The sequence below is a fragment of the Hibiscus syriacus genome, unplaced genomic scaffold (assembly GCF_006381635.1).
Source record: "Hibiscus syriacus cultivar Baekdansim isolate YM2019G1 unplaced genomic scaffold, ASM638163v2 tig00110776_pilon, whole genome shotgun sequence".
Classification (NCBI taxonomy): domain Eukaryota; kingdom Viridiplantae; phylum Streptophyta; class Magnoliopsida; order Malvales; family Malvaceae; genus Hibiscus; species Hibiscus syriacus.
Genome location: NW_024062857.1, coordinates 464411 through 488619, shown reverse-complemented (window position 1 = coordinate 488619; position 24209 = coordinate 464411). Strand labels below are relative to the sequence as shown.

Sequence of the window (24209 nt, the reverse complement as noted above, 5' to 3'; positions counted from 1 at the left end):
GTTGTCTTCTTAACTTGAACCGGAATAACCTCTGACTGGATCTTGACCTCTTCGTTATCTGAGCAAAACCAAAATCATCTATGTCTTGACCTTCTGTAGACTCTAGCATAACGCCCTCTCTCCCTTCTTCCACCAGGGACACTTTTAATTGAAAAACAGCTAGACACGAGATACACCATGTTCCAACATTGAGAATTATTTACTTTAATTTCTATATGTTCCTCCACAGGCAATCTTCGACCCATCCAAATTGTAGTTGAAAGCTGGCCATGCAGGTAAGATTTTCCGGATCGGAGAATAAGAATCCCAATTAGAATCCGATTGGGTTGAAATTTTTTTTGTCTACTTTTTATTCGCAGTCTGAGACCCACATAATCCCTGTTGGTATATGCCTCCATTTCAAAATCACCTAACAAGACGGTTCCGTATGGGACTTATGTTTCATATGCTATCCCCCACTAATTTCTTTCAACCCACTCTCTCGTCATTGCTTAAGCCACGAGTCCACCTTTGACCAGACCTCCTCTGGTGACATCCTACAATCACCTTCTACATTTTTCCAACATCCTACTTCATATTCCTCCTTTGAATACTCATCACTGTAGAAGTCAATTGAATTTGTTTGCATCTCATTTCCGCTTACAGTAGAGATTTTTTTTCATTTATATCCCAATTTAATTATAAATTTAAAAGACATGTCATATAATCCTATATTGATAAAGTCTGGTATGTCAAAAGGACTTGCCACCCTTATCAATAATCTCACCGATGAGAGATCTTCCCTATTTCTCGTCTACTCCAAAATACACACAAAAATCCCCCATATGCCTGTAAGTTTTTCCAGAAAATGTACATTCCAGCATATAAGTGGTAGTCCGACTAACTCAATCGAGCAATACGCCAAAGAGACTCCTTCATCGTTTAACAAAGGAGACATCCAATCAAACCACAAGAAAAGCTCTTCACGAAAATTCATCCAGGCCTTTATGTAATCTTCATTCGATTTGAACATTATGATATATGAATTTCATGCATATCCCCATCTTGCTATTCTTACTTCAAAGCCCTTATTTGCCAAAGATTTCTTCACCACGTCTGACTAAAAAGAATATTTGATAACCCCTATTAAAGAACTTTTTGCCCAACAGTGATCTTTTATAGGAATATGCATATCCCATACGTTCCTTAACCTATTATAGCTTGTTGTGGACCACCTCTTTTTCCGCCGTTTCTTGTTTCATTCTCAGTCTATTACCCATGTTTAAAACATCCTTATGCGTTTTGCCATCCCTCAAGCTTCTCGATAGCTTTATCTCATCCTCGGTCAATGCTTTGTCATTTCTAGCTGACTTGTTCACTTCTTTCATGAATCTTCTCTCTCCAACTTCTCGTTTAATAGCTTTATTATATTTTATAACCCCCACTGAGACTCTATTCCCATCTATCAACATTCCATGGATATTATGTATTGCTCTTCTTCCTCCTTCGCATATTGGACAAATGAGAACGTGAAAGATTTATAGTTCGGTTTCTTCAAAACATTTGGGATGAAAACCCTCAACACTCTTCCGTAATAGTTGAATATATCTCTTAATTCTCTTCTAGAAACTCGATTACTGAGATTATCAACGAAGACAGTCCATTTCTCACCGGAGAATGAGCGATCTGTCGGACTCACTATCGCTATGTCTCTGCCTTTCATAAACTACTTACCGATCCCAGACTTCTTACTAGCAGCTGGACCAATCCACATTACATCTAAATCCCCAACAGATATTGTGTTTTCAGGACGTTTATCTTGTCTCTTTTCTCCATTACCTTGTACAGCCCAGTTCATCCTAAACCTCTGTTCAACACTTGGCATCGGTAACCCATTATACAACTGCAAAGCCCTCTCAGCTGCTGCTTGTGACTGGAACTCTATAAAAATGTATCCCTTTGTTAAGCCTGATTTCTTATTTCTTATCACCTTAATTAAAACCATCTCTCCAATTTAAACGAAAATACTGATGAGGTAGTGCTCATCCATCCACTGCTGAAGATTTCCAATCTAAAGATATTTATTTTCACTGAGACCAATGGCTGCAGAATAAGAAAATTGTTTCATCTTAGAGGACAGAGGAACTATTGACAGAATCCCTCTAACAGTTGGAGATCCCGGCTGACCGACTTGTTGTTGATGCGTCATCTTCCGTGGTTGCACTTGCACCTACGATTGATGCTGGAGATAATGTGGTTGAGATGTATCGTTTTTCTGGGACGCTGCCATAGTTGTGGCTTCTTATGGTGGTTATTGCGACATGTTGAATGATTTTGAAACTGCAAACTGTAGATTTTTTTACGATTATGACTCCCAAGAGTTATTCTGTGCGCAATCAACCATAAAAAATAATATGGGACGATGAAACTGACTGCAATGAACTACTAATTTAGATAGATTATGAGCAGACAACGATGTGGAATTAAAATGCAGTAAGCCAAAAAAGTCAATTGATCGGTCAGAAAAAAGAGGAAACAGTGTGGCGGCTAACGTTTCGACGAAGCTTAACTGACTTTTCTACGGCAGACGGTAGCTCCATTCGGTAAATCAACAAAGGGAATTTGGTCTGAATACACTGGCGATTTGAATGGGACCGGCGGTGACGTGCACCGTCGGTCAGAGCAAGGAGGATCGGCTCCGAGGGGTTATGGTCGTAATGGATTTTCTATGGTATATCTGTGCCGATTTAGTGATTTTCTTTCAAAACTAAGCTCGAAAATAGATTCACTATGACCAAAAGAATGTCCCTGATAAAACGGTGACGAATTGTTGTCTGAGTATGGCGGCGAAAGACGGACGACGGATGGTTGACAGTGGATGATGATGATTAACGGCAGACTCTCTCTCTCTCTTTCTCTCTTATGTTAAGTTGGTTTTTCTAAATTCAGTTTGTGCTATTTTAGGTTCATGCTGTTAGGAGAACTTCTTCAATGAGTGAACTCATCTTCATCTACTATTCAACCTAGCAAGAGTTCATTTGCTTCTCCATGTCTCCTAATTAAAAAGAAGGATGGTACTTGGAGGTTCTGTGTGGATTACAGACAGCTAAACTGTATAACAGTCAAGGATAAATTTCCTATTCATGTGTTGGAAGATTTATTGGATGAATTACATGGTGCTATATATTTTTCAAAGATTGATCTCAGATTATGATATTGGCAAATCAGACTTATGAATGCAGACATTTACAAAACTGTATTCAGAACTCATCAGGGCCACTTTTCAAGGTAATTGCTTTTGGTCTTACTAATACCCTTACTACATTTCAGGCATTAATGAATGAATTATTTAGTTTATACTTTATAAAGCTTATTTTGGTTTTTTTTATGGCATCTTAGTCTACAGCAGTTCTATGACAGACCATATTACTCATTTACAAAGGGTTTTGGATGTGTACAAGCTAACCAGTTATTTGCAAAGTTGTCCAAATGTTTTTTTGGACAGACCCAAGTAGAGTATTTGGGACATATTATTTCAACTGCAGGAGTAGCTATTGATCCTAGTAAGGTGGAAGCAATGAAGAATTGGCCTCTGCCTAAATCCTTAAAATCTTTGCGTGGATTTTTGGGTTTAACATGCTACTACATAAGATTTATTCAAGATTATGGTACTATCAACAGACCATTGACACAGCTGCTTAAAAAAGACAATTTTAAATGGGACAGTGCAACCTTGACTACTTTTGAAGATCTAAAAAGAGCTATGTGTGTTGCCCCTGTTTTAGCTCTACTAGATTTTAGCAAGAATTTTTACTTGGAAACAAATGTCAGTTCAGGAGGCATAGGTGATGTATTATCTCAAGATGGTAGACCTGTTGCATATCTTAGTAAGGCTCTTAGTCATAGACATATTGGTCTCTCTATTTATGAAAGAGAGTATCTTGTTATTCTATTAGCAGTATCTAAGTAGAGGCATTACTTAGAGGGCAATAATTTTGTCATCAATACAGACCATAAACCTCTAAAGTACCTATTAGAGAAGAAATTAACTACTGCAATTCAGAGGAAAGGATTGACTAAACTATTGGGTCTGGACTACACTATTCAATACAGAAAAAGAAAATCAAATGTGGTAGCAGATGCCTTATCTAGACAATGGGAAGATCAAAGTCAGTGTTTTGCTATGGGCACAACCTTAATCATTCCTAGCTGGGTTCATGAAGTGGAGGAAAGTTATATGGAGAATCTAATGGCTACTGAATGGATTTCCAAATTAACTATTAATCCTAAGTGGAGATATTCAAAGGGTATCCTTAGATTTAATGATAGAGTCTATATTGGTATTGTTGGGTCTCTTAGACTACAGATTCTTCAAACCCTACATGATTCACCTCATAGAGGTCATTTTGGAAGCCAAACTACCTATCAAATGATTATGTCTTATTTCTATTGGTCTAGGCTTAAAGTTATGGTGGCAACTTATGTAAGAGCTTGTGCAGTGTGTCAGCAAACTAAAGTAGAGCATGTTGCTAAATCAGGACTGCTACAGCCACTGCCTATTCCTCAACAGGCTTGGGAGGTAATTATTATGGACTTTATAGAGGGTTTGCCTACATCTTTGAGGAAAATTGTATTCTAGTGGTGGTTGACAAGTTTACTAAATACATCCATTTTTTGACACTGTCACACCCTTACTCTGCAGCTGATATAGCTAAACTATACTTGGATAATATCTATAAGCTTCATGGCCAGCCAAAAATGGCCATTTCAGACAGAGACAATACATTCACTAGCCTCTTTTAGAGAGAACTAATGAAGCAATTGGGGACTAAGACCCTATTCAGCACTGTTTACCATCCTGAAACTGATGGACAGACAGAAAGGGTAAACCAGTGTTTAGAACAATATCTAAGGGGCCTCTGTTTTTTTTAACCAAAACAGTGGGCTAAATGGTTACCTCATGTTTAGCGGTGGTACAATACCACCTACCATACTTCCCTAAAACAAACACCCTTTCAAGCTCTATATGGTTACAAATCTCCTACAATGGTATGACATACAGAGACTCAAGTAGAGGCTATAGGGGAATTAATGTATAGCGGAGAAGAAATCACACAACTGGTTAAGTTATAATTAGAACACGCCAACAATCGTATGAAGCAGAAAGCAGATAAAAAAAGGTCAGAAAGAGTGTTTCAAGTGGGGGATAAAGTTTACCTGAAATTGCAATCGTATAGACAAACTTCCTTTGCCCTGAGAAAAAAATTTGAAATTAGCAGCAAGATTTTATGGTCCTTACAAAATTAAAGAACGAATTGGAAATATGGCATACATATTAGACTTATCAGTGACATCGCACCTGCACCCAGTTTTTCATGTCAATCTCTTGAAGAAACATGTTGGGGAGCAATAAAATCTTCAACAGATCTTTTTGTGGTTGATGAAGATGGTCAGTTCAAAGTAGAACCATGTAAGATATTGGGCAGGCGAATAGTTAATCGACACAATAAACCTATAACTCAGTTGTTAGTTTGATGGACTAACCTAGATGAGACGAACGATACTTGGGGAGATTACTCTGTGCTTCGAGGGCAGTTTCAATCATTTGATCCTTGGGGACAAGGATTGTCTCATGGGGTGAGCATTGTCACAGTGGGAGAAGGAGGACGAGAGATAGAAGAGGAAGGGAGCGAGATCAAAGATGAATTGGGGGAAAGAGAGAGACAAGGGTTAGGGATTGAGACTGAATTGGGGATTACTTACCTGATGAATGGGCACGTGAAGAGCACGGTAGGAATTAACCCATCAGTCCAGCAGATCCGAGTGGTGAGCGGGTAGCCTAAAAAGAAGCTCAATTCCTGTAATGACAACAGAATTAGTTATGCAAGGACAGCCAGCTAGCTTAGCTAGATTCCCTAGTACTGTGTATTTAAATAAAACGGATACTTGTAAAGAAAAAGATATGCATATTTTGAATGAAAAATGAATTCCTTCATCCTTTCTTTGATTCTATTTCATATTCTCTCTTCGCTCTATTCCTATAATTCTCTCATAACCATCACAATTTTCTGGTCTTGAATTTGAAGTCTGTAAATATTCAACTTATCTGGAATGAAATTTAAAATTTTCCATATAGGATGATGTAGTTCTTGATTGAAATAATTGGATGTTTCTTGAGAAAGTCTCCACTGAAACCAGTTGCAAATATGAAGGTTTATTCACATCAATTTTTGAAAGTTGTGTTGGGGCAATATCTCTTGACAACTTTCCTGCTGTTTCACAGTCCTCTGATCCATCATTTGTTCAAAACAAGTTGAAAGATCAATTTGTTATTCAAAATAATGACTTTCTTGGTACATCAGTAGAAATACATGTTGTGCAAGTAGATGAGCATTTAGAAAACAATCAGCTCCTGAAGAGATCCGAAGGGGTATGCGATGTATCTTTATTACCTTTCTTTATTTTCTAGGAACTTTCTTCTACCATTAATATTTTTCTCATTATGTAATAATTCCCCCTAACAATAGTAATCCTTGACAACCAGCCTCCACAATCCTCAACCCATTTTAGTTAGGCACGTACTTCTAGAATCTAATGTAGATCTCCTTTACCCTGTCTTTATAGGTGATCTCATTGTATGTGAGCCAAGGATCATCTGTTGTTTGTGTAACTCGACGATGTTCTTTGATTTGTTTGTCACTATTAATTTGTTAGTGCCCGGACAGCCAAGTAGATGGAGTTGATGTCCTTTCTAAGCAGACTTATAATGTGGAAAATTCTGATCTTGAACAGGGAAGTAGACTTCTTCAAGAAAGGTTGGAAATTTTCATATTATAACATTTATGTCCTTTTATTTTATTTTATTCTTTTGGAACTTCTTTTCTGACATGTGATAACTTCCTAAAAAGGCTACTTTTAAAGCCTTTTTCACTTAAGTTATTGTTTGTTTAAAAGCTCATTTTAATCATTTTACGATCATGTAGTTACATATAGTTGCATTTGTGGTCGTATTGTTGTTTTATATCTTAAATGTGTTGTATGAGAGAAAGGTGCAGTTGTTTGTGGTGTGAAGGAAATAGCAAGCAAAAGGATTCTTTGGGAAGTAATGTCGTGGCATCACATGTTGCTGAAGCAGATTGAAATGCCTTGGCATTTCTGGCACAGAAAACGACAAAAAATATATTTTTGTACGAGGACAACTGACTCTGCATGTGAAATGATGGTTGTAACCGCCTGCTAGGGGACCACTGCCACTTGGAGGATAAGGTTCACGCACAAGGTGTGATTCTAGGGGTATGAGGGGTATTTTGCACCCAACATCATCATCATTACCCCTAGATATTTATATTATAAATTACACCTCATTGGAGGCAAGGGATATACGGTAGAGAGAGCAGAGAGGAATTTCAGCTTTATTTTATTTTCCCCTTTCTTCTTCCTTGAGTGGTGTTCCTCCATTGATAAAGCTCCAAGGAATGGTGAGCTAGGCGTCCGAGAGGAGCTAGAGAGCTAAGGTGTTTCGTGGTGGCCGAGGAGACCTCCGGTGACGCCCGTCGAAGGCTTCTTCTCACTTCCCTTTGCTGTTATTTTTCTATTTATTTTTGGGTTGTTGGAACGATATTTTCATGGCTTGTTCTATGGATATTTCGAACCCCACCATGAACTAACCATATTTGGTGGGGTTATTTTAATGGTTGTTTAAACTTTATTTTAAATTGTAGATTTATGTTTATCTTTGGTATTTGTTTGCTTTGCTTACGTATGCTTCATCATATAGGCTTGTAAGAGGCATGAGAGTGTCCATTTCTCAGATAAAGGTTAGGTGTTCGAGAGAAACCTAGCTAAAATACTTGTAGTATTCGAGAGAAACACAAGACAAGATCCTCATAAGCAATGGGATATAGTATTTTCATAAACTTTGAACCGGCCCAGGAATACTATATCCTAATCTCTTAGTAATCGAGAGAGACTAAGATAGGATTTCAACGACTAAAAGGGGTATTTTTATCAATAGTGTAGGATGCCACATCAGAGAGTGAAAGCAGATGCCATGACGTTCTATTCTGTTAGGTTTCTTTGACTAGAGATAGCGGGAGCACTTTCGGCAAACCCTGTCGAGCAAGTGAAGTTTAGATAGATTAAATCTTCCTGAGAGATAAGTTTAGCATTCTTAAACCAATCCCTACCATTCATTCCAGTGGAAGCTTGTCGTGTGAGGATTATCTACTTATCATTTATTTGTTATTTATTTACTGTTTTTACCATTTTTCCTTGCCTTGACATTTCATTATTTTCAACATTAAACATCTACTCTTGCCTCTGCATTTCCATTTGCTACACCATCAGACCATTAATCCATATCCACCAACATTCACTCTCCATTGCTGTGACATTTGTACATATCAACACTAACTATACATAGATAGAGTAGTGTTTTGTTTTGGTTAGACTTTTGTAATTTCAACCAATCCATGTGGATACAATACTCACTCATCACTTTATTACTTGAGCGATTGAGCATACTTGCACATTATTTGCATATAATTTTATAGTACTCACAACATGCAACATCTTAATTTGAATTTTCTTAAATAGTGTTTTCTATTACATTTATTTTTATGTGTCCAGTAGAAGTATTGTTTACATGTTAGCTGTACAATATATTGAGTGTAACGGTTGTCTCTGAAACTATTCATTACAAAGTATGCAGGATTGGGACAGTTTGATAGAAATAGGACTTCCACTTTAATAAGTGCTTGCTAAATGGAATTAAGCCAGGTGTTACCCCCTAGTTAATGCCTTGATTTTATGGTATTAGGTCAATGATAATAACTTGTGCAACTGTTAACGATACCAATAAAAATCACGTGTATCCGAAAAGAGAAGTTACTGATAGATTTTGTCTTTATGTAAGTTTTCTATGTTATTCTAAACAAAATCCTTTTCACTGTATTACCACTTGCAGATTTGTTCCATGCTATCTTGGTAGCAGTATCCAGCCTCATAATAGCTTGTGGACTGATAAGTACCAGCCAAAAAGTGCCTCAGAGGTGAAACTTATTATCTTGTATGTTCTGAACCTCTGTGATCTGAAAAAGAGAGAAGGGACTAATATGATAATTCATATTTGGGAGGGGACTAATATGCCTGTTTTCAGGTGTGTGGTAATACTGAATCAGTTAAGTTTATGAGTGAATGGTTGAGGCTTTGGCATGAGAGACATTTTCAAGCCATTAAAGCCTCCAATAACATTGATAAAGGCAACATACTAGAAGATGATGATTACTGCAGAAGCGAATTTTGATTCAGAAAACATAGATGGAGAGAATATTTTGAAGAATGTTCTCTTGGTTACAGGACCAATTGGGGTAAACACAAATCTTTTGGCTAAAGTTTAGCTTATGTTTGCTTGTTTTAGACTTAATCTTTATGTCGATTTGTTTTTGTCAAACTCAAATAATAAACTTTCATGATTGGCTTTTAATGAATTTATTCTCTTTATCTTGTATCACTACTTGTTGCAGTTGTTGTTTCCTTTGGTATTGGTTGGATTCTTTGTTTATGCAGTGCTAGTCCTAATGGTGTTTTTCTTTATTATACGATTTAGTGATGCCATTCTTTCTTACATCTAGGGTTGATTTTAGATTTTAAATTCTTGAAAGTGGAACCAGTGAATTGACTTAGGTCCTCAGTTCTCAGAACAATAAATGTAGTTACTCCTGTGAGGATTTCAGTTTTGAGATTGTATGAGGTTTAAGAGATCTCTCTTGCTTATATTCAATTGGAACTCTATTCCTATTCTTCTTAAAGGGTTTCTGTTTTGGAAAGCTTGCAGTTTGTTTCAAGGTGCATATGCTTTTGGTTTCCATTGGTAGTTAAAATGTATTTTTTTCTTGTGTTACAGAGTGGGAAGTCCGCAGCTATCCAAGCATGTGCAAAGGAACAAGGATTTAAGGTTCTAGAGGTGCTACAAAATCAATTTCTTTGTTGATTTCTCGAGTTGTGGCCATATCCAAATGGTACTTATCCTGGCTGGAAGATACATATAACCACTAGGTTTCTTTGGCATAATATTAGAATCTGTCTGTGATTCGAACAGACCCTTGTTTTATTATGAAGCTAAGTAACTATGTTGATTTTATAAGTTTGCCAGTCTAAATCATAGTTGTTACTTGTTGTACATATCTTGCTCTTTCCACTTAAAGACAAAGATTAATCTCTACTTTATTGCTGAATGATGAATTTGACTTTGAACTCATACATAAAATGTTCTGGAAGATTCTGACTGGAAATGATGATGTTGCATGACGATAAATCAGTTGTCCTGTCCCTTCAAATTCGTGCTGCAATATCTACAGTGCCATTGACACCGGCTTTTTTAAGACATATTTATGTCACTTCTTTGAAATATAATTGCATAGGACTCAATATTGATTCGTTTGAAAACTGTGAAGTTTTCTTCTGGTGTCTCTTGTATTGTTTTTCTTGTTAAAAGATTGATTCATATTTCAGAAGCTTATATTCCTGAGCATAGTTTCCTATTTGTTAAAAGATCATTATGCACTCCTAAAAATAGAAATAAGAAGCAAGTAATGTTCCTGCAGTTTCCATAATGCTTAGTTTACCCCTCTGTGATTACAAGGTATCTTTTCACTTGGTCAATTGAGTTATATTGTCTGGATACCATTTTAGTTTTTTGTAATTTAATGATAGGAGAATAATCCATTAACAAAATGCTGAATGCTTTTTATCTATTGTTTTGTTAGTACAATGCATCAGACTGTCGAAATGGAGCTGTCGTGAAGCAGAAATTTGGTGAGGCATTAGAATCATGCTGCCTTACAGGGTTGGTGACTTTGTTTTCAGCATCACTCCCATTGAAGTGTTGAGCTGAATCCAAGCTTTACTAATATAATTACTTGTCCTAAATCGTAATATATATTTGTTGCAGGTCTGTAGAAAACCAAGTAGATTCTCTTTGCAAGCATGTTATGAAATCTGCGGAAATTATATCCAATGGTGATGCAGTGCAAGAAGTTGACAAGGAGGTGATAGAGTTGATACCAGTACCAGATACTGAAAATACATCTGATGGCCATGGAGCTCCTGAAAAATGTGTCTTTAACGATAGTGAGACTGGCTTCGGTCAAGCAAAGTTGATTCTCTTTGAGGATGCTGATATCAATTTCCCCGAAGATCGTGGTTTTATTGCTGCCATACAGCAAATTACTGAAAAAGCAAAGGGGCCTGTGATACTGACTAGTAATAGTAAGATGGATTTAGGGTTGAAACAGTTTTATTTTTTCTTGACCCTTGTATGACTTGATATATTTCTTCATAACTCCATGTTGTGATGGTAATTCTCAGGTACAAAGCTTATTCTGCCAGACAACTTGGGCAGGCTAGAGTTATGTTTCACAATGCCATCACCAGAAGTGCTGCTTCACCATCTTTATATGGTATAAGCTTGCAGTTCCTTCCTTTAAACTCTTTCATGATACAAATTTTGTATCTTTTTCATGTTATCTTTGTGCCACAGGTTTGTGAAGCAGAGAGAGCCTCCATTCAACCACATTTACTAAAGCAATTAATTAAATGTTGTCAGAGTGATATCCGGAAAACTATTATGCACCTCCAGTTTTGGTGTCAAGGAAAAAAAACATCAAAAAGGTTAATAACACAATGAAGGCATATAATGCTTTTCATAGTACATCTATTTTTGTTTCTGAAATTTAGATGCTGCTGCAATGGAAATTTTGTGAACTAGTTTTCCCTATAGTCAGGTCGGATACAATACTTTTAGAAGGCTTTAATATTCAATATTTTTGTCGAGATGGTTTAATCTGTCAATATCTTTGCAAATTTTGGCAAGTCAATATGCAAGTAAGATAATAAAATTGCTTTGCATGTATGTTCTTGTGAACGATCTAGTATCATTTGAAGAAAATATTGACTACCTATAAACACATGCACTTTGATTTCAGTAATCTCAATAGGTCCCTGATATATGTGGGAATAGAAACCCTCTTTAACAGTTTTTATGGTGTATAGTGATGTATACACAAGATTTAATGCAAATATTAATGTCAATATTATAAAATAAGTGCACTAAAAAATTTCTGGTCCGCCTTTGTGATTATGGACTTATGGTTTAGTGTTACTATAAATGAAGGTTGTTGTTTGGCTTAGTATTGATGTCTGTTCTTGGATATTGTCAGACAGTTTTCTAGTGATGGAGAGATGTAAAGTTTGTTTTTCTGTAGGGAAAAGGGGTGTGGCCTCCTTGGCCGTTGGTTTGAAATATCGTACACTCATACCATGTTTTGTTAGAAAAACATGCATTGCATATTGTGAATGCTTTCAAGAAAGACAGTGGGCAACATGCATCTTGTTTTAGTTGAACTTTACCATGTTGCTCTCAATTGTATTTGCTTTTTTACTTTTTCATTAATGATTGCATTCATGCACAAGTTTGCATTGTAGTTTCAGCTGTTTATCTTTGGATAAGAAATCTAATGGAAAAGAAAGACCTAAATTACATATAAGGTTTTTCCATATCATAGATTTTGTAAAGGTATTTTGTTATTTCTATGACCTGTTGAAGTTCTTATGCGACTTTTAGGGTTTTGAGGAACCAATAAGATTTTCTTTTAATGTGGTCAATTTGTAATACTTGTTCTAGAGAAAGTCATAAAGGGTCTTTTTCAAGGGTGTGATCTCCATTTTCAGTATATGTTCTGGAGCTCCTTGTCAGTCTAGTCTTTCTTGTAAATAATAATTCCTTTTTATGTAGTACTTTTACTTTATTCTAACACTCATTGAGTAATCCAGTTAGTAAATTGCAGAAGACTTATGGCTTGCAGCTGTTTGATATCGAGGCGGGTCATTCGGTACTACCAACTATGATCCCTTGGGATTTACCATCTCAGTTATCAGAGTTAGTTGAGAAGGAATTTTCTAAGACATTATCCATAACTGAAGACGATTCAACTTTAATGGAGGTGATGGAGGAAGAACTTGAAAACAACATATATAATGGTTTGGAGATACATAATAAAGAGATGGACAGCATGGAGGAAAAGAAGGAAGTAATGCTAAGCAGGAACCTCCCTATTTATGATTGCTATGGATTCATAAGCCCTCCTGATCCTGCAGGTGACTCTTACAATTCTTCTGGCACCCCAGTTTCTTCCTCTCGAAGAGCACCTAAGAATAAATCTAATGTTGTCATGTCTTCGGATTCTGAAGAAGAGCAATTTAATATACATCCTTCTTTAGTTCAAGAAAAGAATGTCAGCTGTGAATTGTTTATAAAAGAAGACTGGAGAATCCTCTCACATTGTCCAAGCATTCAGAATGGCTTAAATCCACCAAGAGATCAGCTTCTTTGTTCTGACGCAGAGAAATGTGAGGATGGTGGCTTCCATTGCTTTGAAACATCAAATGATTTAGAAATGGAAACTTGCAAATATATGGATGTATCATATGTTCCCAAGTCATCCTTTGTCCCTGAGACTGAAATTGGCAATGGAATGGAGCTGTTTTCTAGAACTGTGTCTTACACTGATGTTGCTGAAACAACAGAAGTTTCAGTGAGTTGTGAGTTGTCTGAGGACCTGGTTGAAGTAAATAACTATTGTAATTTTATAGATAAATTAGTTAAAACTTCAGATATGTTTGACGGTACATGCAGTATTACTGCAGAAGCTTCCCATAAAGAGGTGGAGAATTCTCAAACTGAGTATGATGAGGCTGCATCGAGTGGGCATGCAGTGATGGATGAATGCAGCCGCATGAATTTCACCAAAAAAATCCTTTTCTATTGGTAAATTGTAGAAAAGTGTGGCCACTTATTTAGTGCACGAATCATGGAAAAAACTTCGTGACAGTCATGCTGATATAAAAAAGTATGTTGATTTAGAGCCAAAAGATACTACTGAAATTTTGAAATTTACTTCTTGAATGAGTGATGTTATCTCACAAGCTGAATTACTGCTATCCAAGTGTCAGATACAAGTAAGTGGCAAATAGTATTTTTTTCCCCAGAGACCATTTCTTATTGAGTTTATGCCTGTTATTGTGATACCAATGTCTACCTGTCCAGTATTCTTTTGAGCTGTTAAAGATTCCTTCCGAGGACTCAAACGCATTCAGCTGGTGTGATGAGCAGCTGCAGATGGTTGACACTGTTTCCCAACATGGAATTTGCTTGTATGCTAAAGATATTGATGCCATAGGATCAAAATTAGATTTCGAGTATAGGGTGGATTTGAGCCAGGAGATGCTGTCTTCCTCTGCTAGTGCAATGGCATTTGGTAGATTGCTTGAACATGATGCTAGAGCAAGTAGCACTTCAGTTGACGGAAAACGTTTGGAAATGAGCCCTTCAAAACGCGAGCTTGTAAACCCTCAATCGGATGTATTTCTTGCATGAATTGAGCATTTTGACCCTTGCCAAATCACAGTTTGCATATCAATATTGATCATTTACAATTTTATTGTGGGATTCTTAGGATACAAAGATGTGTTTCCTTGGACAGAAGACTATTATTTTGACATTTAACTTGTTTGTTATGTTAAGAAACAGATTTCGGTTGTCTTCGCTCTCGTTAAAAGCATGTTTCCTTGCTGCTTGATTTATTCGATTTGAAATTTCATTATCTGCTCTGAATTTTAAGTTTCGTAAATTAGTTTTCGCTTTGCAATACAGGGAAGTGAAGCCATGCCTTTCGTAAATTAGTTTTCGCTTGACAGGAAGACGGAGGTATTCAAACATTTATTTCGAATCACCTTCTCGTAAATACTAGTATTTTTTCATTGGTTTTGTTTTGCTACAAGTTGATTTTATGCAGGAGACGAGGTGCTCATCATTACTTGAGTACCGGTGCACTGACATTATCCCTGAAGATATTTCATTGTTGGGCCAATATAACTTCAATGGAAAGTTATCATCCAACTCTGGTTGCTAGTTAGAAGAGGATAAATAACGAGACGGACATGGCAATCTTCCAAGTTACTGGCCTTGGCTTGAAACAACTGCCATGGACAATTTCAATGGAGCTGAAAAAGTTGACAACTGAGCTGCCAACAAAACACAATATCGTTCGGCAATAGGCAGATGTTAAGTATTAGATATTAGTAATATTCATTGGAAAACAAATGTCTGGAACATCTATCGTTTAAGTCTTACTAACATGCCTCAACGCATGAATGTAGTTTAGAAATCCTGGGTGTGATTCCATCCATTCTCCTGATTGTAAAGCATAGTCATAGCAGTAGTGATATAGTGATTATGGTAAGTGTTAGTTCAATCGAATAATCGAAACACATTTAGTACCCAACTATCATTTGTGTTCTATTTTGGTCATTCAATTATTTTCTTTTCTAAACCATACCGATCGTAAAAGCATAGTCATAGCAGTTGTGATATAGTGATTGTGGTAAGTGTTAGTTCAATCAAACATGTTTAGTACCCAACTATCGTTTTTGTTCTATTTTGGTCACTCAACTATTTTATGTTTCAAAATCACACCTGATCGTAAAGCATAGTCATAGCAGTTGTGATATAGTGATTATGGTAAGGGTTAGTTCACTCGAACAATGAAATATATTCTTTAGAGGGGTGAATTGACGTTTTAAATTTTTTCGAAAGCAGAAGTGAAGACAATGGACAGATTTTTGTAGTGGTTCACTTCCAATTTGTCTATTCTACTATCCTATCTTTCTGAGTTTTTTGTGCAATGTTTAACTTTACAACAATTCTTTAAGAATTTAGTAAAATCTTAAGATAAATCCTCCCTCAAGAAACCAAAAAGAAGTAAAATAAAAATAATCTTCACAAGATAAATCAGAATACTTGAGAAAAAAGAAGTAAATAAAAATAATCCTTAAAAGTGTCCAATGAAAATAGGTTTAATTCATGATTTTTCCTTTTTGAAAGTATATTTTTTTTCTTACTTTGCATCCTAAACTATAATATTTTTCTCCATTTACCTCTTAAACTATAATTTGTATCTTGTTAAAAAAAACAAGTAATGTTTTGAGTGTAGATATCTTTTAAGATAGAAAAGATAATTCAAGGGGTAAATTGAGAGAAAAAAATATTAGGATGTAAAGTGATATGTATTCCAAAAATATTAAAAAGAAAATTAAAAATCATTATGATTAATTGCAAAGATGATTAACTTAATTCTAGACTTATTGTTTTTCTTAAGAATCTACTTCTTCTCCCTTGTCTTTAAGAATGAAAAAGTAATTGATGTATCAGATTACGCTCAACTTTCTAACACACCTACATGTATCAAAATCTTTTAATGAATATGACATAAATATTTTAAAATAAGAGTCTGAAATATAATTCTTTATATATTAAAAAAATAAATTTAGACATACTTGATCGAAATTCCATCGGAATGCGTAATGCTAGACCTCAAAACGCAAGAAATTAATTAAGTGCATTTCTGGGCAAAGTTCTCTCTTTTTCCACATAAACGCAATGCTGGTTATTGTCACCGTCGCCGACTACAAAATCAAATTTCCCTCAAAAATCACTCTGGTAATAATCCTTTAAATTGTTCCATAGGAGACATTAGCAGATTAAAAACTTTTATAAAACCAGAAAATCCTCCTCCACGTGATTAGTATTGGATATATTTCCAGCCTTGCTCATTTTGGCATGAAGTTCATGCAGTAGTGGGTAAATAAATTCAGCATGTGAATGAGACTTGGCACCAACCACAAACACATGGACCTTATTCTCTACTTCTATCCAGCTGCAACCAGGCTGCTTCTTTAATCCCTTGTCCTTCATTTTCAACCTTACCTTTGCAGCTTCTCTCCATTTTCCTCCCCGAGCATACATGTTAGACAACAACAAGAAAGTGCCAGCATTTTCTGGTTCTGCCTCTAAAATCTTTTTTGCAACTAATTTTCCTAAATTCGCATCCCCATGGACATGACATCCGGCAAGAAGAGCTTCCCAAATAGATACAGATGGTTTGATCCCAAGCTGCACAATGAATTCAAAGGCCTCCTTGAGCTTCCCTGCTCGGCTAAAGAGGTCGACCAAGCATGCATAGTGTTCCTCTCTGACCTGAATGGACTTATCTCTCACAAGTTCATCAAAGTACCTTAGTCCTTCCTCCATCATACCAGAATGGCTGCATGCAGAGAGCAAAGCCACATAGGTCGCATCATTAGGTTTAAAATGTAAATCGGACATTCTTTTGAACAAACTGACGGCTTCCCGACCACATCCATGATGTGCATAAGCTGCAATCATACCATTCCATGAGACCACATCCCTTTGGTTTATTAATCCGTCATCAAACATCCTCCTAGCAATACTCAATTCCCCACATTTGGAATACATGTTAATAAGTGCAGATACAACAATTTCACTACGCCGATAAACTGTTTTCACTATTGTCTGATGAACCTGCTGTCCCTCGATAAGCCCAGCTAAATTACTACATGCACTCAAAACACTGACAAAAGTTCCTTCATTGGGCTTTACCCTGTTCTCTGCCAACATTTTCGAGAAAATCTTCAATGCTTCCTCACTCTTCTCACCTTGAACATATCCTGTGATCATCGTGGTCCAAGAAACCACATTCTTACATAGCATCTCACCAAACAATTTCTCGGCCTTCCCGAATTCCCCAATCTGAATAAACCCTGTGATCATCCCATTCCAGGAAGACGAATCCTTCTCTGGCATCCTCTCAAACAAATCAAAAGCCTTATCTAATTTCATATTCTGTGCATAGCCAGTAATCATTGCGTTCCACGACACCACATTCCTCTCTGGCATCCTATCAAAAACTCTCCTAGCCTCATCAACCCTCCCATTCTTCGCCAACCCTGCAACCATAGCTGTCCACGAAATAACATCCCTTTTAGGCATCTTATCAAAGAATGCCCTCGCATCCACAACTCTCCCACTTTGCACCAATGCAGTTAACATTGTATTCCAGGAAACCACATTTCTCTCGGGCATTTCATCAAACACTTCAAAAGCCTTATCGACCATCCCATTTTGCACATATCCATCAACCATAGTGTTCCAAGACACAACATTTTTAACCGGCATTTTCTCAAACAATCTCTCGGCATCCACAATTCGATTTGATCTCATATAGCCATTTAACATCGCGGTCCATGTTACTACATTCTTCCTGGAATCAACTCTATCAAACAGTTTCCTGGCTTCCTCAATTAACCCAAGCCTGACATATGCAGATATCACTGCAGTCCAAGTGATTACATCTTTATCTCTTTCAGGCATTTTATCGAACAATTGTCGTGCTTGGCATATTTTGCCTTCTTTACTTAACTTAGTGATCAACCAATTGGACTGCGCCACGCTTGAATTAATACTGTAATCTATACTGGTAATAATAGATTTTCTCTTCACTAAAAGAGGAGACCGGAGTCCGTTTAAGCTCCAAAGAACGGTGAATTTATTAATACATCTAAATGTGATTAATGCTCGAGAAATAACAAACATTTTCCCCCGGGCACTAAATGAATCCAATTGAAAAGATTGCAAAATTTAAACATGAAGCCTGCAAAATGAAAAAGGAAAAAATCAATCTAACTTAAGGACAATAGAATTCGAAAACAATATATAAACAAAGGAAAATATGAATCCAGAAAAATAAGAATAAGTAGGAATCAACGAAGGAGAAGTTACAAAAATATTCTGGTAGTTAGCATCAATCCGGATAGAAGTAGAATTAGGAAGGTCAGTACATAATATATGACGAATTGAAAGAGCATCACAGAATCATTAACATCTTTCCTAAGAGTCCATTAAACCATCCAAATTTTGGTTAGTTATTTAAGCAATACTCATCAAACCACAAGTCTAAGGTTCATGCTTCATCCCACCACATGCTAAACAGCCAATCTATACTTTCCCCCACTCATCAGCAAGTATTACATGTACAAAGTACACATTATAATACCAATATATGAGGAATCTTATATACATACACACATATGTATACAGCTGGATTAGGCAAAACCGGGTTTCGGTGATGATGAATCGATGCAATTACTGAACCTATAACTCTAGTGCCCGTAAACACTCAAGTTTGACAGTCACTACAGCAAAAGCATCAAAACAATCAAATGTTTAGCACCAGAACCATTTGGTCAAATAAACACGCTCAAACTTTATAATCACAGTTAACATTAAACAGAATTTACAGCACAGTTTTAGGATAGGCAAACACCTGTATAAAATCTCTCCCGCGGTCAACGGCAGCACTTGAACCGGCAGGGTCAATCACGTAATAACAGTTCATAGCCACCAAATACCTATACATTTTCACTGGTTATATCATTGCTCAAGGTCTTATGCGTTATCGGATTAGCCATTAGGGTCGCGACAACTTGGCATTAAAATTACCTAACCAATTCGAGAGGTGTCCGGGGTTAACTGGTTGAGGTTCAAAAATTAATGAATGCTGGACGAGGAGCATGACAGCGTTAAGCCGATGACAGTAAGGTGGTCGGAGGCATTGGGCGGGGACGGTGAAGGCGGCAGCGCACTAGGTGGCGCATCAGAGCATATGCAAAGATTTGTGTAATTAATTACTAGTTTATGATGTAGACTTTAATTAATTTGAATGTATAATTTCGTCTTTAATCAAGATTTGACTATTATCATTAATATAATTGGCTCTATATGTAACAAGGATATGATATTTTATCCTCATTAATATAACTGAGTATCTAAGATTGTTTACTTAGAGGACTCGAATTAAAACTGTTGCGTCTACAAAATTAACCAAATTTTCCTCCTACAAGTAATTAGTATTGGATATATTTCCATCCTTCCTCATTTTGCATGAAGTTCATGTAGTACAGGGTAAATAAGTTCGGCATGAGAATGAGATTTGGTACCAGCACAAAACACATGGAACTTATTCTCTAGTTCTATCCAGTTGCAACTAGATACTTGTGAACAAAATTACACGGGACTCGGATGACATCTCGACATTGGGAATTTTCATTCAGGAAGCACGTGTTGTTTTTCAAACTAATCCTAGATTCCACATTAGTTATATCAATCGTGATTGTAATTATGTGGCTCATGCTCTCGCTAGTTGGGTCAGTTGTTCTGATAGTGCATTATTCTTTGATTTGGTTTGTCCCGATATCATTGCTAGAGACATTCACAAAGATGTAATTACTTCTCTATTAATGAAATTTTGGGCACTCTTTTCCCATTTTTAAGATTAGAAGGGGTTTTTAATGAGCCCGCATTATTTTCAAAAAAAAAATCCAACTGCAACTCGGCTGCTTCTTTAATCCCTTATCCTTTAGTTTCAACCTTACCCTTGTAACATCCCTCCATTTTTGTCACAACCCTAATTTAAGATAAAAATAATAAAAATAAAATATAAAATATAAATTTATTTAATAAATTTAGGGACCAAATTGTAAGTTTTCAGAACTTGCAGCCTGTTTTAGCATGTGCAAAGATTTGTGTAATTAATTACTAGCTTCAGATGTAAACTTTAATTAATTTGAATGTATAATTTCATCTTTAATCAAGATTTGGCTATTATCATTAATATAATTGGCTTTATCTATAACAAGAATGTTGGGATTTTTGGAAGCTCGAATCGACAACAGAATAGGTTTGCAAAGAGGGGTCGGAATGATTTTTGTGTTTAGGGAGTAAGGAGATTGAAAGATAGAAATTTGCACAACGATTTATAGTGGTTTGACTTCTCAACCAAGTCTACATCAACTACCTTAGCTCCTCACCAAGGATTTTCCAACAAATTCACTAATTTGTTCTTTCTTTTTCAAGGACAAAGAGATAACCTTTACAACTCCCTAGTTTTTCAATGGCTAAACTATAACCTTTCCCTAGCTTTTACACGGGCTTAGTTAGAACCTTTCACCTTTACAAAAGATAAGAAACGTAAGCAACAAAACCTCTCTAAGGTAGGTGTTTACAAGATTGAGCTCACAAGAACAAAATATTTACAAGAGAAAGATGAAATAAGAATGTAAAACTCTTCTCTTATGTTTGATTGATTGGATAGTTGTTTTCTTACTTCTTCAAGTGTCCTTAGCTTGTATTTATAGCTTGGAATGTGTTTGAAGTCGTATATAATCATTGGGGATGTTTTGGAGCCGTTTGAGGATGTTTTTTCTACTCAAAAAGGCCGCCCATAACATGGTGCATCGGTACACCATTAAGGTGCATCTGTACCCCTTCATTAAATTAAAATAAACTAGCCGTTGCAGCCTGGGTGCACGGATGCACAGCAGGGTGCATCGATACACTAATTGCATTCGGTGTTTGAGTGCATGGATGCACTTTGACACCCTTTAGCATTTTTGCTCAAATCCGATTTTAATGGACTTTGAATTATTTTTGAAACCTTTTTAAAACTTTGAATAAATTCAATTCAAGTCCAAAAACATTTTGCCTTAAATTTGTTATATCGAAACATAATTAAACAATCTCCCCCTTTTTGATATAACAAAACATTTGAAAAATTGTTTTTTGGCAAAACTCCCCCTTAATAAAATGTTTAATGAAAAAGATATCAATTGTTAACAAAATAATATCAATTGTTACCAATTGTTGGAAAATATATGAAAATGTTAAGCTCCCTCTTTTTCATTAAGAAATTGAATTTTTCAAACCAAACTTCTTCTATTTTTTGTTATATCAAAAATAATTCAATATTTGAAGTTCAAAATAACTTTGGAGAGTAAGTAGTAAATTTGACATTTTAAAAATCATTTGAAAAATCAAAGCTCACCCTCAATAAATGCATTCCAAACAAAATTTAGCTTTTAAGAACTTGACACTTAAACAAAATTGAATTTCAACAAAGAATAACAAAGATGTTAGTAGTACATGAAATTCAATATATCCAAGTCTAAAATACTTTATGCAATATCAATTGTGGAAATTAAGTGCATATGCATAAAGCTTTTCCAAATATGTTATGCATTTGAAAAATTTTGATATCAATTGTTAGAGAGATATCATTTTCATTTAAACCATATGCATAAACATTCAAATTTAGGTCAAAAATTTAAAATTTGTAAAATCAAAATATTTGAAAAATTGATATCAATTGTTAGAGATATATCATTTGCATTAAAACCAATTTTGACCAAAATTTTATTATGATAAACTAAAAACTCTTTAAAAAATTAATATAACTTTAAAATGTTCATCATAATCATCTTTTCAACATACATGAGATTAAAACAATGATGCATAATCATTTAAAACTAAAACTCATGCATGCTTAAAACCAAACAACCAAAATTAAAAGAATTAAGCTTAGAAGTTACAGATTCCTTTTTCATGTGAGGCTAGAGCATCTTGAATATCATCACTTTCATCACCATTGCTCCCATACACCTACAAGAGACATTTATTTCGATTTTGGTATCCAAATTGCTTTGGATCCTTGGACGTTAGTTTCAATGCCCCTTGTTCCTTTCGGAACCCATACTTGCCTAATTCTAAAACATTTTCCTTTCTTCAAAGGACAAGTATGTTCCAAATGACCATGATAATGGCAATGTGAGCATTTTTGCCATTTTTAAACATAATAGACTGTTTTTAGAAATTAATTCTTTTTCTTTTGTTAAGCTTTCAAGCTTAACTCCAAACTCAAAATTTTTCTTTTCTAAATCATTTATTTTGGTTTTTGAAAGCTCTAAATCATTTTTCGAAATTTCATTTTGATTTTCAAAATCAACTCTAGCTTTCAAAATCGATTTATTTTCAATTTTGAGTTTTGAAATTAATTTCGTATATTTGGAATTCATGGTCTCAAATCCTAAATATAACCTATTAGAAGCATCTTGTAACTCATCAAAAGTAAATGAATTAAATTCATTTGAGTTAGAAGATACCTCTAATTCTTCATGAGTGGCCATTAGGCATAGGTTGACTACTTCATCATCATTGGAGTCATCTTCATCACTCAAAGCTGTAACATGTGCCTTCTTCTCGGAAGATCCATTCTTTCTTAGAAGGGGACAATCATACTTGACATGCCCCATTCTTTGACAATTGAAACACACCGGGGGACTCTTCTTCTTGGTTGATTCATGCTTTACTTTCTTGGAAGTCATGAATCTCTTTAACTCTTTTAAGAGCTTAACCATCTCATCTTTTTGTTCATCGTCTTCTTCATCCACCTCATTACTTGAATCTTGATAGCTTTCTTTGGTGGATTTGAAAGCAATGCCTACCTTATTCTTCTTCTTCTTCTTGTTTTTCTTCTCTTCTATTTCTTCATCTTCCTTCACCATCATCTCATGAGTGAGAAGGGAACCAATTAGCTCGTCGAGAGTGAGAGACTTTAGGTTTTTTGCTTCGATAATGGTCTTCTTCTTCGATTGTCACTCCTTTAGAAGAGAGTATATCATCTTCCTTACAAGCTTCTCATTAGGGATTACTTATTCATATCCCTTGAGACCGTTGACAATCACGGAAAATCTATCCGTCATAGCTTTGATGTCTTCATCGGATTTCATCTTGAAGTTCTCGTAGCTATGGTTGAGAAGACTTTTCTTTGATTCCCTCACTTCGTCGGTTCCTTAATGAGTGACTTAAAGCTTATCCCAAATCTCTTTGGCACTTGAACAATATGAGATTCTTCCATATTCATTTGGGCCTAAAGCATATAAAAGAATATGTATAGCCTTAGAATTAAGCTACAAATTTTTCTGTTATTCTTTACTCCAATCATTGTACTTGCCGGGTGTAGAGGAGTAACCGTTCATGATTGAGTTCCAAGCTCCTATATCATAGGCTTGAATAAATTACATCATCTTATTCTTCCAATGAGCATAATTTTCTCTATAGAAGAAGGGTGGCTTGTTGAGCGGTTACGATTCCATAATAGGTATATCTTCAAGGTAATAAGTACCGGAGGTTGAAGCCATTTCTTTGTCGGTTGCGTCGGGAATTAGAAGAGCTTTTTCGAGGATCGTCTCAAGGATGTTAAGCCTTTTAACGAGTTAGGCTCTAATGCCAATTGTTGGGATTTTCGAAAGCTTGAATCGACAACCGAATAGGTTTGCAAAGAGGGGTTGGAATGGTTTTTGTGTTTAGGGAGTAAGGAGATTGAAATATAGAAATTTGCACAGCGATTTATAGTGGTTCGACTTCTCAACCAAGTCTATGTAGATGCTTAATTTGTCTGGGGCCTTTACCATTTTCAAATGAA

General features: G+C 35.8%; 1 protein-coding gene and 1 long non-coding RNA gene across 3 annotated transcripts; one reads left to right on the top strand and one right to left on the bottom strand.

The window, feature by feature from the left end:
• The first annotated feature begins 10762 nt into the window (after positions 1–10762).
• Positions 10763–13049, top strand: LOC120139852. Of its 2 annotated transcripts, XR_005517680.1 has the most exons (4): positions 10763–10825; positions 10931–11438; positions 11519–11649; positions 12811–13049. It is a non-coding gene; the product is annotated as an uncharacterized LOC120139852 (long non-coding RNA). The 2 variants fall into 2 exon arrangements; XR_005517679.1 differs by lacking the exon at positions 12811–13049 and having other exon boundaries at positions 11519–11727.
• Positions 13050–16547: 3498 nt separating this feature from the next.
• On the bottom strand, positions 16548–18607 carry LOC120139851 (pentatricopeptide repeat-containing protein At2g35030, mitochondrial). Its single transcript, XM_039154966.1, has one exon. The coding sequence runs from the start codon at positions 18485–18487 to the stop codon at positions 16586–16588; it is 1902 nt and encodes a 633-aa protein (XP_039010897.1). The 5' UTR covers positions 18488–18607; the 3' UTR covers positions 16548–16585.
• Between the last annotated feature and the right edge of the window lie 5602 nt (positions 18608–24209).

Bases quoted from the DNA above. Each gene is read 5' to 3' on its own strand.
- LOC120139851 (XM_039154966.1), bottom strand. From the start codon at position 18,487: ATGTTTGTTATTTCTCGAGCATTAATCACATTTAGATGTATTAATAAA.